This window comes from Hesperophylax consimilis, chromosome 4 (assembly GCF_061612785.1).
Source record: "Hesperophylax consimilis isolate HC1 chromosome 4, BYU_Hcon_1.0, whole genome shotgun sequence".
Lineage (NCBI taxonomy): Eukaryota > Metazoa > Arthropoda > Insecta > Trichoptera > Limnephilidae > Hesperophylax > Hesperophylax consimilis.
Window position 1 is genome coordinate 35,487,435 of NC_142839.1, and position 17,978 is coordinate 35,505,412.

A 17,978-nucleotide genomic window follows, 5' to 3' on the forward strand; every position below is an offset into this window, starting at 1 on the left:
GATCGATCGATAAATAATACGACGTATATTTTAGAAAATTGATTTCTTATGGCATCGGATGAAAGGAAATTAAAACAGGGTGTTCAAGATAGGAAGGTTGGTAATGTTAATATAAAAAAAACATTAATTACTTTGTGAGAATAAAGGTTTCAAAGCTTCACAAAATAATAAAAAACAGAGTTATTTATTTTGATCATAGTGTTATGACAGCTTAAAAAGATAATCGTTTCCGACCGAATTCCGTTGCACTTTGAAAGATTAACACCCGTATTCAGAGTCGATCCTTAAAGTTGTCTAAGTCAAGTGTCAGCCTTACCTAAGCAAAGGTAAGAACCGTCCTTACCTTTAACGCTTCTATACAGAGTCCACACTTTGAGCTTCCTTTCCTCAGGTAGAGACCTTTTGTCTACGCCGAAAGAAAGGTGTGACGTCATCCGAAACTTGTCGATGTCCTGCTTCTACGGAAACAACATGCCCCGTTTTGGGACAATCTGTGTGTTTATCTATGCTGTTGTCTATGGATTTAGTTCAAGCGTCTGTCGTAAATAAGTAAATAACATCGGCCTGTCAAAAGTCTCTGTTACATCTTCAGTTGAGTGTCTCGAAAGTTTCCCTTTTAAACAATGAATTCTCGTATTATAATCACGCCGAGTGAAAGGCAATGTTTATTAGATTTAATAAACACATATCCTGCCGTTGCCAGCATTTCGACTAATCATCTGCAACTTGGCGAGAAGAAAAATGCGTGGGCCAAGTTGACAGATGATTTCAACTCAATCGCCGGCAATCAAAAGGTTTGTATCTTTTGTAATTGAAATACTAACTAGCCATCACGCCGTTTCCCCACAGGGATACTCTTTTTTCATTCATATACATACTCTTCTATTGTTCCGATTCCGTAATACTATTATAATACTGTATTATTGAATTCCTTCTTAGCGGACCCAAGCGCAGCTTAAGAAATGCTGGGACAACATTAAGTCAAAAAGGAAGATGGAGCTCTGCGAGGAAAAGAGGAGCAGGATGAAGACGGGAGGGGGCAGGCTGTCGCCAACTGTCTCTGATGAGCATCATCCCGTTGACAGCGTGCTGGACTTGGCCACCAACGTTGAACTGAGCTTTAGCAACGACAGCGATCGCGGTTAGTTTAAGAAAGTTATGTGAAATATTTTGGCTACTTGTTTATTTAACTTTGACCTTATTTCTTATAAAGTATTGTTTAAGTTTCAGATACCGCTGTGCCCAGCACCAGCACGTCTGCTTTATTCAGCATGCCATGGACTGACCAGTCGACGGAAGTGCCGGTGTTTGGTAAGTCAATTTTTGATAATATAATTGATTCTTATCAATTCAAAATGTGATTTGTTGTTAGATGGTAGTGTTCGCATTTCTCTGTAGGAACTTATTACATAATTTTATCAGTTGTCATGCTAAATCTTAAATAATTTTCGAGATAGAAATATTGCAAAAGTGTTTTTAATTTTCAGATATAACAAAAACACCGGAGGAAAGTTCAACGCCCCAGCTCAAGACGAAGACACGTCGCATTATAGCCAAGAAAGGTGACTATATTTACCTCTCTATTTGCTGTGATTACTTGCATTTTCGTACAAAGGTTCAAATAATGCTCGGAGTTCGGAGAGCTTTACTTTAACCTCTCGTTTTCCACCATAAAGAAAGAGGGGCCCTGTTGAAGATGCTGTGTGGGGAATGTTTTTGAGGAAGGAGTGAAAATGGGTCTTGAAGAGACCAATGTTGTAGGAGGGAGGAAAAACAGAGGCCAGCAAATCGTTCCACAGCCGAGCTGTTGATGACAAATGTCATCCGTGTACATGCAATGAATATGCTAATATCGATCACTTCGTCGGTAATCTGGCCTCATACAAAAGATGCATTAAACTTAATTTGTTTGCTAGTAGGTACCACGATAATACATCATGTAAACATAATATGCCTACCAGTACTGCACTCCAAAACTATTTAATGTACTAGAAATCATAGGTACTTGAAAAATTTATCAAATCGGATGACATAATCCAGGATTTCTTACTTTTTATATTTAAATCTTTGTGGGTACCTTTTAGAGATAATTTATATTTCTACATTTTTACTGTTTTTTTCTTACTTTAAATTTTAATTTTTACTTGTAATTTATAGTTTGCACTTTATATTTACTTTACACTTACTTACTTTACTGTGTAAATAAATAAATATGTTGGGCGCGTGTTTGGCGTGTTTCCCGACTGTGCACTATGTCATGGGGCACAGAGTGTTATTTACACAAATAAACCTGTTATTTACATTGATGACTAATCAGCTTGCAATTTTGTGTTGTTTCACTAATCAGCTTGTAATTTTGTGTTGTTTCAGACTTGATACCATCTAGTGGGCAGGTGGTTCGGGACGAGGGCCAAGTGCGTTGCCTCAGAAGCACCAATCTAACAAAGTACGATGAAGAAATGCACGTAGTAAGGATGGAGACTGCCCGGGAGCAGAGAGAGACTGCCCGGGAGCAGAAGGAGACTGCCCGGAAGCAGAGGGAGACTGCCCAGGAGATTGCCCGGGAGCAGATCGAGACTGCCCGGGAGCAGAGGGAGACTGCCCAGCAGATTGCCCGGGAGCAGATCGAGACTGCTCGGGAGCAGTCGAAAGGAGCTCGTCTGCAGAACGAACTTATAGAACTACAAATAAGAAGAGCGAAGGCAGAATTGGAAAAAGAGCTCGCCAATAAATAAATATGAATAAAAAATATATTAATCTCCAATAAATGTTTTATTTATTTTCCATTCTGTTTCAATTTTTTTGATAATGGACATTATTAATACATACATAGGTATATATTTAAGATAAACCCTTGTGCTCTTTCATAATTCAATACACAGCATAATTATAACATATTATAAAAAATATGACTTCACTACTCATTACATTAGATAAGGTGTCCTTTCACAGCATGACATTACACAGCACAATTACTATGCATTAAAAAATATGACTTCATTAGTCATAACATTAGATATGGTGTCCTTTCACAGTTCAATACACAGCACAATTACTATACATTATATATGGTGTCCTTTCACAGTTAATTACACAGCACAATTATTATACATTAGATATGGTGTCCTTTCACAGTTCATTACACGGCACAATTACTGACGTCACTATTCATTACATATATGGTGTCCTTTCACAGTTCATTACACATCACGTAAAATGTCTTTGGATAAATGCATCTCTTATCGTTCTGCCTGAAGCAGACTGCACCACCGAATTGACAGGTATATTTATACCCTCAAACCGCCCAAAATGCTGGTCGTTTGACGATATACATAAATTATGCAAAATGGCACACGCAACGATAATGTTTGTAGTATTACTTAGTTTATTTTCTAATTTCCTCCTCAGACAAGGAAATCTCCTCTTCCATACACCAAATAATCTTTCGACTACATTCCGTGTGGAAATTTGCGCCTTATTATATTTTTCTTGCCCTTCATTTGCAGGATTTAATACTGGTGTGAACATATAATTTGTCTGGCCATATCCGCTGTCCCCGAGAAGAATGCCTGTAATCCTTTTCTCCTCAAACTTTAGGCGGCACGCGCTGTTTTGAAATATCCTGGAATCGTGGGTAGAACCAGGCCACCTGGCAACTATGTCCAAAAATTCCAAACGTGGACCTGACACAGCTTGCACATTCAAGGAGAACCATCCTTTCCTGTTGCGAAAAGATTCCCCTATTGTTCGGCTTGGGCTCTTGATGGCAATGTGTGTACAGTCAATACATCCGACGACTCCTGGAAATTGGGCTCTTGAATAGAAGAGTTTCCGATTTTCAGCGTAGTCCTGGGGCCGTTGAGGAAAATGAATAAATTCAGTTATCCGTTGCGCCAATCTGGAGGAAATCTTTTGCACTACTCTGCTGGAGGTTGGTTGGCTCAGTTTGTGTAGATCTCCCGCAACAATCTGGAATCATATAAAAATATGTAGGTAGTTAATGAACATTGAAAATAATACAAGATGAACACTCCATCTAGATATTTTGTACATCTAAGGGCATCTGGTTAATTTTAGGTTGACATCATGTTTTCATTAAATAATATATGCATTCTTTCATTCTTTGTCGATTTCAAATCAGTACAGACATAATGTAAATAACAAGTTTCAGCATCACAAAATGTAATATTTTCGTTTCACAAAAGTAGAACATAATTTGACAATAGATATCTAGTAAAAAAGACGCATTTACCTGATAATTACCAGTAGCGTAGAATCGCAGCGCGATAGCTACCTGAATAACAGGAGGTATGGGCAAGCCTCTATTATTAACTAAAGCGTAATTCGGAAATAATAGAGGAATTAATATATGCATTACAGTTGTTTTCTCCAACCGATAACGATCCTTAAATTGCCGGTCACTGTAAAACTCCACGGGATTTTCAAAATCGCGTAAATAACGCCGCACGCTGCCCATATTGTCCGTGCCAACGTCGTCACGTGTATTGTATGGATCAACGATGTAATCCAAAAACTCGTTATCCATTTCCATGATCTCCATTTCCATAATCTGCATCTCCATTGTTTTATGTTTTCAACAGCAACAACCGCAACAACTGGGAACAAATCACCGACTTAGCAAGGCAAAGGTACCCTACCCACCAACCTCGAGTTTTGACAGCTAAAAGTCAAAGTAAGCAAGTATGCGCGTGCGCAGTGTCGTAGAGACTTCCATAGTGACGTCTCTGAATACAAAATTTTTTGAAATCTTGAGAAAGGTAGCTTCCTTACTAAGTGACGTCACACCGACTTTAGGCGTGTCTCTGAATATAAAACGGTGTTTTTTAAAGGAAAGGAAGGTTTCTTGAACTAAAGGATCGACTCTGAATACGGGTGTAAGTCTAGTGATGTGGAATAAGTGAAAGCGGCTCCAAGAAACATGAGATGATCTTATTAAAGTCGAAATAGAGGTTCTATGGTTTTGATTAATTTTAAAAATAAATTTATGTATTTTGGGAATTTAATAATAATAACCTTTATTCCAGGATGAGTGGAGGTTAGTGCAATTCCAACCCTATCATATAGTTATACTTTCGAAAATAATAATATTTTTTAAGGAATACAAGAAATCTACAAATAAATAGTAATTGTGTAAATTCAATGAATTTTATACATACTGGTATATCTAAAAAAAAAGTGGGTGTGTCAAGCCTACGCAAGACAGAAGTGAAACTTCTAGTATTCTTCTCTCTTATTATTAGGGCTTTTTTATACTAATTTTCATATATTTATTGGCAGGTAGAGTAGAAATTAATATTGTTTAGCGTTTGCCAACGACCATACCATGTTGAACACACCGGTTCTCGTCCGATCACCGAAGTTAAGCAACATTGGGCGCGGTCAGTACTTGGATGGGTGACCGCTTGGGAACACCGCGTGCCGTTGGCCCATTTTTTATGGTAATTTCATGTTTTTTTTTATTTTTTTATCGTTACTATCATTAATAATATCATAAAATTCTTTAACTTTTCAAGTATGCTACAGGCCTAAAATATTACTTAGTGGATTGATATTATGGTCAACCATTGAAAAAAAAAATTCCTGCAAAGTTATGGATGTAATTACGATCTTTTTCAAGCGCGTATGTAATGATTATTTTTATCAACGTCGCACACACCTTGCTAATGTTTTCAGTATTATTAGGGCTTTTTTATACTAATTTTCATATATTTATTGGCAGGTAGAATAGAAATTAATATTGTTTAGCGTTTGCCAACGACCATACCATGTTGAACACACCGGTTCTCGTCCGATCACCGAAGTTAAGCAACATTGGGCGCGGTCAGTACTTGGATGGGTGACCGCTTGGGAACACCGCGTGCCGTTGGCCCATTTTTTATGGTAATTTTATGTTTTTTTTTATTTTTTTATCGTTAACATCATAAAAAATTTTATATCATTCTTTAACTTTTCAAGTATGCTACAGGCCTAAAATATTACTTAGTGGATTGATATTATGGTCAACCATTGAAAAAAAAAAAGGCGTTAAAAACAAAAAAATTATGTGCGATGGCCGAGAATCGAACTCGGATCAACTGCTTGGAAAGCAACTACGCTGACCATTACACCACCAACGCCAGTTGTCGAGATGAGCTAAGAAGCATTTATATTTTACTTCAAAACTTTGACTAGATCAAATGAACTTTAATCGGTCCCGCATTTTCGTTTCGGTCATGAGTTGGTTTTACTCCGGTACTCGAAATTGCATGACGCGGGTAAAGAAGTTTCACTTCAATAAATATTTATGACTAATTATATGGGGGTGGTCTTGAGTGAGCTTGGGCCCAGCGTTTTCTTAGGAGTGGTGCTACGTGCTGGTAGGCTGCGGTCACCACCGTGTTTCCGGAGTCCCTTAGCAGCATCCTGGCTCCAAAGACCTGGTGTCTCATCATGCCGGCGAATCCATTCAGTCCTAGTTCCGTAAAAATTTTAGATGTGCTGCAGTATCTTCTGTATTCAAATATCATTCTACATGCGTTGTTGTATTGCACTAGGAGTCGTTTTATCAAACAAGTTCTGTAGTCTCTAATATCTCTCACGTATATGGGTTAGTAAAAAATGCACTGAACAATGATGTTTTTACAGTTTTGCGGCATTTGTAAAATCTTCAGGCAATTATATTAGATACTTAACCTTCTTTCTTCATTTTTAACCATTTTGGTTAAAAATTGGAAATAAAACTTATGTACGTGTATGTAAGTAATGTATTGTTTTAATATAACAATACGATAAAGTTAGGGTGAGCATCAATTCCCTTTGAAATATGGCTCAAATTGATGTGTAGGTAACCTTTTAGTTTGGCCAATGTTTAGAACGGCCTAACCACTAGTATCAAATTTCTCAATTTTTTTTTTTTTTTTACAGTATTACCGCACAAGAGTCCCAACTGCTCCCGTCTGGAGCCAGTGAGACTATGGCATCCCCAATTGGGGTATGTTGTGAGGCTGAGGATATTGGGGAGGGGAGGGAGATGGGGAAGAGGAAGGTGGGGAAGTACCTGGCTATTCAGATCTGGTCACCAAACACGGCTTTGGCATTGTTTATTATGATGGTATTATTATGATTATGATCATCGTAGAGTTACAACAACAACTAATGTGTGATAAAGCAGACATTTTGAACTATAGTTGGTTCCTGAACACCTTTCAGTCTTTGTACCTGTAATCCATTAGTTCTAGGCGCTGAAGTAATGAGTGCTACTTGCGCAACTTGCGGTCTATACTTTCCAAGTGCTGACCCGGTGTTTAGTCGGCATTAGGGAAGAAACAGCTTACGATAAACGTAGAACAGGGCGATCATTACGACACCCGCTGGAGAGAATTTGAACACATGACGCTGAACCTACAATCTCTTAGACATAATGTGATAGGTGAACAATCCACCGGCCAGTCCATCCACGACACCCAAACACACTTTGTGTATTTAAAGGAGTCGTGGTCTAGTGGAAACTTTGCGATTGACATAACGGTTGAAAGTTCATTTTCTGTTCATAGCGGGAATAAGCAATACTCTTTGATTAACTTACCTTTGTGTTGGATACTTCCAAAGGATTTATGCTCTTGTGTGTTGTAGCATCCTGGAAAGTTATTTTCTGCCTGGGAGACACTGAATCTTCAATGGTCACTAAATAGTGAAGGATTAAGGTATACAAGGGTTGCTTTTCGAAACGACGAGGCCATAACCTTTTTTTATTGTTATTAAGTTTAATTTGTAGAACTCCATTTTAATTTTTATTATTCAAATATTCAATAATATTGTTATTGGGTTTATAAAAAGCACAGTTTGATAATGCCTTCAGAAGGCGAAACAGCTGTCACGCGTCATAATAATGACACAGCAGAACTTGTTTAAAAATAAACTGTTTTTATAAACCCAATAAAAATATTATTGAATATATAAAAAAAAAAGAAAAAAAAGGCCATAACCCTATTGGGAAAAGATAAGTTTGGCAACTTATATCCAAAAGCACGTTAATTAACAACAGAAGTCTCGGAAGTAGTTTGGTGTGGTAATGATATACATTTTATGGGTGGCTGATGGAAGCTATGAGATACCTTTCTGGGTTAATATTATACTTCTGGTAAACATACAAAAAGTAGACTGGCTTTTTTCACAATATCCCAAGTCACTTTCATAGAAAAGATTTGAAATATTTGTGGGTGGCTTATCAAAATGACGAAATCTTCTTCTGCAAAATCTAAGTTACATTTAAAAAGAACTTAAAATATAACATAAAAACGTGCTCGCATCTTCATTATCAGAATCACTTTCAGAAGGTTTTTATTTCGTCGGCTCTTTGATTAAAAACAGTTAGGTTTTATTCCGTTACAATGAATCCTTTATCAACAAACTACTTTTAAAAGGATCGTGCCGAGATTCTTAACGTAAAGAGTTGTGGAGTTATTTAGAACCAACCCACCTCTGATCTCGGTTAGCCAAAAACGCTTTTAAGTTTAAGAGCGCTTTGGAAAAAGGTTCTTATAGAAAATGTGGCGATTACAGAATTGATGGTAACCTTTTTTGTTCGTAGATCTAGTGAACTCACAAACAAATTATTTCTCACATTTCAACACTTGTAACCCTCCGATGACTCATGGGGTAGGCATCGCAAGACATTATTGCATGAAACATTTGTGACGATCGTGAGAACACCGTCGTTCACACTTGTGAGAACGGGTCGTTTTTATGACTCGTTCTTGAGTTCAACGATTTGCCGGTCTCTGTGTTTCCTCCCTCCTAAGACATTCGTCTCTTCAATTCCGACGATCACTCCTTCCTTAACGATGACGTAGGCCGTGAGGGAAATTATTTTACTTGATTGATAGTAAAAAAACTCTTCTGATGTCACTATGTAAAAATACGTGGAAATCTTTGTCCAGAAAGAATTGTGAATATTATAATCGAAATTACAATGAAACTTTAATGTGAAAAACCAATGACTCCCCAAATTGTATATTCTGTGGTCTAGAAGTTGGGAATTTAGATCGCATATTATTTTATTGTACTGAGCGTGCGAGCAAATATGCTCGCCATGAGATTCAACAAGTGCAGTACTCCGGTGAAGAAGCAACTATTCCAAACATACTGCATGAGCTTTTACACTAACCAACTATGGACAAGGTAAACACAAGGCGTCAAAAACACACTCCGAGTACAGTATAACCACGTATACAGGGCGCTGTTTGGCCTCCCTTGGCGATGCAGCGACTTACAGATTTTTGAAGAGGGAAGGGTGCATGGGTTTGCTGCCTTGATGCATCACAAAGCAGACCGGACGAGTCAGCGCTACCGAAGATCAACCAACAAACAACAATTGTTTCCTAAACCTTTTCCTCAAGCCACCGTAGTACAAGTGCTAAATGTACGCTTTTACATAGCAGAGTAGTAGAGTATTGCACTCATAGCTCTGTTCAGCTGAAATAAAAAACATTATTACTATTATTATTATTTAAAAAGCAGATTCTCTTAGAATTCCAAAAGAATTTCAACAGTCGATTTAGGGTTTTATCTGGAACGGATTTCACGCCATCCAGGACCTCCCGCTGTTAGTTCTCGCGGCGCGCTTTGTGTGGTCGGTGACACGGTACTGCCCGCGTGCAGCTAGGAGACTTGGAGCGTCGTGCATTCATCACGCCAGGGCGTGGGGCGTGCATAAATCTATGCCCGGGGCGTCCGGCCTAGCAGAGGAATCAATTCCACGGCGACAGAGGGCGTTGTATCAATATTTAGATTTAATGCCTAATATATGGACGCTTTCAGCGATATCTTAATCTTAAGTTTAATGGATTGCAATGCAAAGAGGAAACTAATGGTATAACTTCAACTGCGACTGCGCAGGGACACATGCAATTTATTTATAGAAAAATGAAAATATAATTTTTTTAATCTTTCTTCTGGCAAATATTGGAACGCCATTTTGCAAACAAAACCATTCATATGCAAAAATAAAACCGGTATGATATTTATCATTAATACACATGGTTATTAAAAAAAATAACCCCTAAAAAACAAAGTTTGACTTACATTTAATCGACAACGAGTCTATCTACCGAGTTTCAGCTCGATCGGATGTCGAGAAGTAGGTTAATTTCCGTTTCCAAGATTTGCTTTCATTTACTATAGAAAACGAAAGTGAAATTCAATTAGGTGTATTAAAAAATAGTATAGTGTTTATTTATGGAAGTTTAACCTAACCTAACCTAAACTGCCATATTACAAGGTAAGATAAAAACCGGTAGAAGTGTGCCTAAAACATGCCATTTTTTCCTTAATTTTTGAGAAATGAATGAAACAAATTCTAAATTCTTTTATGAACAGAAAGTTAATTTAATTGCTCACTTTAAAAAAAACGAAAAAAATGGTTGTATCAGTTTTCTTTCAAATCCAACAAATCACACTTCTAAAACTTACAGTTTTTTATGCGAATGGCAAATATAGGATATTTTTTAAAAATTATACACAAGTTACTACAACAATTGCAAAAAAAAATTGCACTCTTTCAAATTTTTTTTCGTCATCACTAAATTCAAATGTGACAATGTTACCTTAAACAAGAACTTTTCTAGATAGGTACCTACTTACCTAAGTTAAATTTTTTAAATAAAATAATTGGCATAATTTTGCATGTATTTTAACCTGACTTTTTAATATTTTAATTTTAATTTCAATTTCTATTTTCTTTAAAATATTTTGATCATTTTAATACCCATTTTTATTTCTTTTATGGTTAATAGAATAATATATAATTTTTTTATAAAATGTCTTTTTCCCTAATTTATTATTATTTGTTTCTACAAAATATTATTTAAGTAGATTTTACATAATCATGTACGACTATCAAAATACGGGCATGAGCCTAGTATGGTTGTAGAGAAAAACACAAAACCTGTAATTTGTAAAATTTATAAGCAAAATAAAAAATTAACATTAAAATTTGCAAACAATAACTTTACGATAATCGTACTCAAAAAACAAAACCATCATTTCGTCAATTACATATTCATCATATACACTCCGTACTATATTTCATAATACACACGGATTGTTAATGTCCTCCTTTATTTTTATTTACAAACGTATATAATATTGTGATGGTCCAAGGTCTCGAAATTTACAAAATTCTGAACCAAACTATAATATTAAACATCAACTTAAAGTGAAGACAAGCCGATTGCATCTCAAAATGATAACACCACTCGTCCGTACAATGAGTTGAATTAATAGCAGCCTTCAATCACACTTAAAAATTGGCAATCGAACCCGATAATACCATACAATGAGTTTTGCGCACTGGTAAATACAATACGTGGACTTTCAAAGATATATTGGGTAACGTAAGAATCGAGACAAGAAGATTCATTTACCCGATTACTATAATTTGGGAACCCTCGCGTATGGTGGGCGTAACTCGGGAATAATCATCGATACCATTACTATACTTAATAGAATAACATGTGTGTGTTACGCTGGATAACGTAATGTGTAGGGATTGGAGATTGTTCCGGTTATTGAGTGAGGGTTTTAGAAATCGGGAACACTTTAATAATTTTTCATTCTTAATATTTTTACAATTACCGACAATAAACTGCTTTTAAATTAAATAGTGATATAAATTTGATAATCTGTAATAATTTCTAATGGTTGCATTTCTAGATTTTAGAAGTTTTACTACTCTTCTACATCCTAATACTTGATTTCAGCTTTTTTACATTTTTTTTTCGCACACTTAAAAACACTGTAAAAGAAACAATATGGCGTCCATTTTTGCACCTTTTAAGAATTTCTAATTATATATTAAAAAAAATATATATTAAGCATATTAGGTTAAACTAAATATATATAAAATAGTTGAGCACAGTTTTAAAACGGCTACGAGGGTTGAGGGTTGGTTAATTAAAATAATATATATACGAGGGTCGAAACGGTTTGTACGTATATTGAATTTTTGTAAAATGTTACTAAGAGAGCTTTCATGCTAAATCTCAATGTTATAGCGTAAGGTACCGGCCTCCATAATTTAGTATCGCCGCACAGGTCTCCGTAGCTATCACCGCCTCCAGTACCTACCTAGTAATAGACCTAGCGGTAACGCGGTGTCTACCCCCGACTAGCGAGCCTCGTGACGGGATCGCCCCTAGACACCTGCGCCGATTCACGAAAACGTACAACACCGCATTGCGCGCTCATTGCACAACGCAGGGGAAAATGAACTATGCCTGGCGAATTGACAATTTATGTGATGTAATTGAATGATGAAGAAGTGATAAAGAGTTACTGAGTACCATGCTTCGTATATGGAAATTGTAGGTCTAGATGACGATAGGAAACAAACACGTTTTAAAAAAATAAGACTTTTACAATTAGGTACATCATAATGTGACCTAACTCAACTCACAGGGCCTTCTGTGTGGAGCTAACATACACTAACTTCACACAGGTGGCCTTTAGACAAATAATTCCGCTCAGAGACTATGTTTACTTTGGGGATGCTGTGTGAAGGGTATTTTTAGGAAAAGAAGAGATGGAAGTTCTGGGAAGGAAAAAAGTATGAGGTGTGGATAAGAATCTGGGGATTAGTGTATCCAGGAGTTACGGACGTTTGAGTCTTGCTGAAGAGTTCAAAAGGCCTCTCTCAACCAATCTCTTCCGATTCGGCCTGCAACGAAGTTGGTGGGTGTTGTTTATCCAATAAATGGTTCCCGGGCGGAGGTACCCATACCCGTCTCCCAAATTGTAATTCATTTTCTTTAGATTTATAAATGAAACACACGTTAAAATTTCGCTAATAAACAATTAGTTAATGATAATTAAGTGTTAATCTTAAGTGACCTGCCAGGTAAGTATGGTGCCTACTACTGTATATTATCTCCTTATTTAGTTAGTAATAACATAGATCATTGTAGAATGTATTATATATTTGTACAGCACCCTTGAGGTGATTTTTCACAAAAACGGCGCTATACTAATCATCCAAATACTATTCCTAGGATTGTTATTTAAGAGCCTTTCCAAAAAAGGGAAAATACTTCAAACACTTTCTTAAAAAAAAAAAAAATTCTTTCGTAAAATTCTTATAATAAATGTTTATTTTTTATTGAACTTTGATTTTATGCCGAGAGCCTTTTAGATAATTTTTGAGCTAAGTAGGATTAGATAGATTTTTAATGAAAAACTAAGCAAGTTTTCAATATTTTCATTTCGTCAACATCCATATTTCTACATGGCTTCACAGTAAACGTACTGTTCTTTCTACAAATAATCTAAAGAAAATCTCACAAGAAATCTCACATTGTCCACATTTACAATGCGTTTTACACTATGTTTTCTCATTCTTTGGTCCTTTACGTCCTTTTGGCTTGAAAAAGTTGATATTAAACGTGACTTTGAGATGATTAGCTTCAAATTCCAGTTAGATCATAGAAATAACAATACAATTTTATGATCAGTACCTAATTATTATGAAACACAGTTCAAGTTAGCTGATATAATACCACAGGCAACTATCGTAGACTGGAATTAGAATGTCTCACCCCAATTTATTCGCAGATCCGATCTCGAGTATATTAAAATTTATGGAGATCTAATCACAATAAAAATGATCGTTGTTTTCAAGGTTGGTACTTTTTAAACGGTTTCGTACTAATCATCGTCTATTAGAACAGTCATCAGAGCTTCCTTGGACTGTTTCCATTCTAAAGTCAGGCATTTTGTGGTCCTTTGTCTGCGTCCCAAGGCTTTGTCAGTGATGATTTGGCCTAATCATCACGATTCGATAGCTAGCGGGTAATTTGATACAAATATGCAGGTTAAAGCGTGTTTCGATCAAGTAGGGATTGGATTTAAAAATTAAAACATCGATAAGATTAAGTTGTAGAGAATATTTGTGGATTAATGTCTTGAAACATCGAATTTAAGTCGACATTCCATTAACATTCGATGTCGATTTAATGAAAAGTCGACCTATTTTAGAAAAAACCTTTCCTTGTTGATCGATAATGATATAATTGGAAGTAAGTGAATATACTTTGTGTTGCCATATTCATTAAATTCACGGAGATTTTAAGTACCTGGGAAATTACGGTAAATAAAGTCCGATAGTATAAAGCGGATAAAATTTTTTGAAAATTTGAAAATAAATAGATCTGTAGTCATGAAATTATCTCGGCTTTTTCTGATTGGAAGTAACATAAAATCTATATGTAATTAAATATGGACAAAATTAATTCATCCGGCTGAGCAAAAATTCTTGAATCAAAACATAATTATGTAGGCATGTTATTGATTTGTCTCTCATAAGATTTGTTATTTATTTCAGCGAACCTTAAAATCTTAGAAATTAATATTAAAAAATCAATTTCTGACACCAGAAACAAAATAAGATGGAAACCAAAATCGTCGTTTTGTACTGAAACATCGATGTATCTTTTACAAAACCCTCGAGTAAAATTACAAGTGGTTGCATCTGTTTTGCATTTACGGCACATTTGTTTTTTACAAAAACGGCATAATGAGACGTTACGGAGATGCCCTTATCGACTGCTAAAACACCATCTCCAGACTCGTGTACCAAATAGAGAGATTTGCTAAGTAAATGGAGGCCGGGGAGTTTTTACGACCAGTTTATGCTAAATGTGGGTATCCTTTGTTTCTGATACGTATTCTCAAGCTCAGGTGAAAATCTATCAATAAAATCGCATTACCACAGCCATAAGGAAGCACGTTTATTTAATTTGAAGATTCGTGAGAGAATATACTATTCTCCATTTTATTCTTGATTATTATTCGTATAAAGGCACATAGACTGGGTGGGGTCGTTTCTGGGTATATTTGTGAAATGTTAACATTAGCTACACAATAATTGAGAACACATTATTTATAGAGACAGTTAACCGCAATTGCTTTAATGTCGATGTTAATAAAACGTTTATGTTTTGTAATGCATAAGTATTATTGTTCATATTGAATTGTTATTAGATAGCGTTAGTGGCCGATGGATGTACGAATGGTTTTATTTGGTACCTACACGAATTTTATTAATAATGAGATTCTAGCTTTTATTCTTATTTGTTCGTTTACGAGAGCTTCTGATTGTTCATTAAATTTTACATTCAACGTTAAAACTACAAAATGATAAAAACCGAACTCGCAATACTTAGACCACCATAGAAACTTTCCAAATTCATGTTTCACAAGATTTAATTTGTTTTTTATCGATGGCTTAAAGTGTAAATTTGATAACTCCATGTTATCTATAACGAATAGTGATAACTTCATATTATCTATAACGCATAGTGATAACTCCATGTTATCTATAACGTATAGTGATAACTCCATGTTTTCTATAACGTATAGTAGTTATAACTCCATGTTATCTATAACGCATAGTGATTACCACAAATTCTACGACAACCTTCCTAATAAATAATTTTCATTCATTTTTCACTTATCTTAATTTCACGTTTGATTTTTTTTATGTATTCCTGTCATATTAATGATTACTTTATAGTGATTACTCCATATTATTTATAACGTATAGTGATAACTCCACGTTTTCTATAACGTATAGTGATAACTCCATGTTTTCTATAACGTATAGTGATAACTCCATATTATCTATAACGCATAGTGATTATCACAAATTCTAGGACAACCTTCATAATGAATTATTTTCATACCCCTATTTTTCACTTATCTTAATTTCCTAATTGAGGTTTTTTTTATTTATTTCTGTCATTTTATTGCTTATTTTCCAAAGTTTTTATAGAAATAAGCGTAAAGAAACAGAATCTTGCTAGTCACATTTCATTGCTTTGTGAGATAATTAAGGTCGTTAAAAAATTTAAGGTAGTTTCTGAATAAAGGTGTACGAAAATTACTATTTTGAGAGTATTCTCAACGAGAAGTAAATTAAAAATAACCACTTATACCACAATAACGTATTAAATTTATCATGCACGTTGTCCTTATTGGAAAATTATCATTGGAAATTATGCTCTGTTTTTACATAAATAGCTTTATCTGATTTAATAATCATTTTTTTTAAAACAAAAGTATCCGTTGAGATTATTTTATTAGGGTAGATTACTACTTTAAGATTTGAACTATCGACCTCCTATCTCAGAGAAGAGTATCTTACTGCTTTTTTTCCGTTACAATAACTCCACACAGGAGGTCCAAAGGAAAATAATTTCCCTCAGGGTCCGTGTCATATTCGGGGATGCTGTGTGGACTTCTATTTGGAAAGGATAGAGTGAATATGGGTCTTGAAGAGAGGTTAGCAAATCATTCTACAGCCGAGCGTTTCAACTCAAGAACGAGTCGTAAAAATGATCCGTTCTGCCATGACAAATTTCAACTGATGTTGGGCGCGCATTTGTCGTGTTTCCCGACTATCCGTCGGTACCGAAGGGGCCAATGACGGCAGTTTCTTAGAGCATCTTCCATTGAAATACCAGTAGAACTAGGATAGAATTCACGCCAAAAGCCTATGCCTTGCTACGGAGGCAATCATTATATTATCAGAAGACATTTTGTATGTTGTAATTTAATAGTGTATGGTATGTGTTTTTAGAATACATTGCATCAAAATAATAACCCAAGCTGATTTGCAAGATTGCCTTAACTAAAAATGCAAAATCATAATGAAACTTGCTATTCAAATCAGAGCTTTGAATTTCTTTATCAGGAGAGATCGCATTCGGCTCTCCGGGTAAGATGCGTTGCATTAAACAGGTACCGGAATGGCATCTGATTGCCAATAATATTTACGATGTTTTACCTCGAGGAATGCAAACTATAACCGGCCCAATCATGGCGTAATATAGTCTCAAATAGTGTTGCCGGGCTCAAATTGCAGTGCAAATGCGGATGAACCGAGGACTCGTTGTCATGGTGAGCTTGTATCAGGCGCTTTTGAGCAGCTTTTGTTTATTAAATATGTCATAAGTTACTTCACAAAAACACACTGTAAAAATGTATGGGATTTAGCAAAAATATCATGCAGAAGCGAAAATTTTTTGGAAATAACTAGATGTACTTCTAACTGTGACCAGATCTAAATAATTAAGTACTAGCCAAGCTTCATTTTTCCAATCTTCCTTCTTTCTTTATCCACACAAACATATCTAAATAATTGGGGATATCATAGTCTCACTGGTACCGGACAGTACACGGAGAAAATTATTATAAAATATTACTAATTTACTAAAAAAATCCAGTCAAGTTATTTGTTACCCTTTTAATAACGGGACTGCACTCCAAACGAATGAATTCCTAGGTTTCGTGTTAAACTTTTACTAAAAAGGGAATGTATTAACGCGACGTCGGAACTCGTATTGATAATAATCAATCCCATCAAGTGCATGAACACGTGTCCCCATATAAACCGCTATTCCGTTTTTAACAGAAATTTAATAAATCGGCAATACTCATTTTTCTCTGTATAAGGAGCAGTTGGGAGTATTTAAATTAAAAATAAATGAAAATAAGTTTTCAGTATCTTGGTCACAGTGAGGAATGCTGTCATAGAGGAAAGAATTCTCTGACGATAGGAAGATATAAGAAGTAGATACAAGAAGAAGGCAATTTAACGATTATGACAAAAATAATCATAAAAATAAAGGCTGAACTTGTTTTCAAACTTATTGACTGATTGCTGCATAAAAAATATCTTTTTAATAACAAGACATAAACATTCGTTTGAGTATGTGAGGACCGAAAAATGTTATTTTTACTTCAAGATTGCGTCCATAGAAACGACAGTAGTGTATGTTCGCACGAAGGTTCAGCATTCTCTTCTATCACTCAATCTTGTCATCAACTCCTCCGTCTTTTCTGGATATATATGGGCAAGTTATTTTACTTGTTTCTGTTCTCATTGATTCATTCTGGAGGAATCTTGAGTGGATTGATCACAGATT

General features: G+C 35.5%; 1 protein-coding gene and 2 non-coding genes across 5 annotated transcripts; all 3 read left to right on the top strand.

The window, feature by feature from the left end:
- The first annotated feature begins 270 nt into the window (after window positions 1-270).
- Window positions 271-2,751, top strand: LOC149424630 (uncharacterized). 3 transcript variants are annotated; one of them, XM_089631451.1, is made up of 5 exons: window positions 271-794; window positions 940-1,141; window positions 1,225-1,311; window positions 1,488-1,562; window positions 2,371-2,751. In XM_089631451.1, the coding sequence occupies exons 1-5, from the start codon at window positions 624-626 to the stop codon at window positions 2,733-2,735; spliced, it is 900 nt and encodes a 299-aa protein (XP_089487577.1). In that variant the 5' UTR covers window positions 271-623; the 3' UTR covers window positions 2,736-2,751. The 3 variants fall into 3 exon arrangements, with proteins under 3 accessions (XP_089487577.1, XP_089487578.1, XP_089487579.1); XM_089631452.1 differs by having other exon boundaries at window positions 1,231-1,311; XM_089631453.1 differs by having other exon boundaries at window positions 653-1,141.
- Window positions 2,752-5,329: 2,578 nt separating this feature from the next.
- Window positions 5,330-5,448, top strand: LOC149424631 (5S ribosomal RNA). The gene has a single exon (XR_016302177.1). It is a non-coding gene; the product is annotated as a 5S ribosomal RNA (ribosomal RNA).
- A 323-nt stretch (window positions 5,449-5,771) lies between these two features.
- On the top strand, window positions 5,772-5,890 carry LOC149424632 (5S ribosomal RNA). The gene has a single exon (XR_016302178.1). It is a non-coding gene; the product is annotated as a 5S ribosomal RNA (ribosomal RNA).
- Window positions 5,891-17,978: the final 12,088 nt, after the last annotated feature.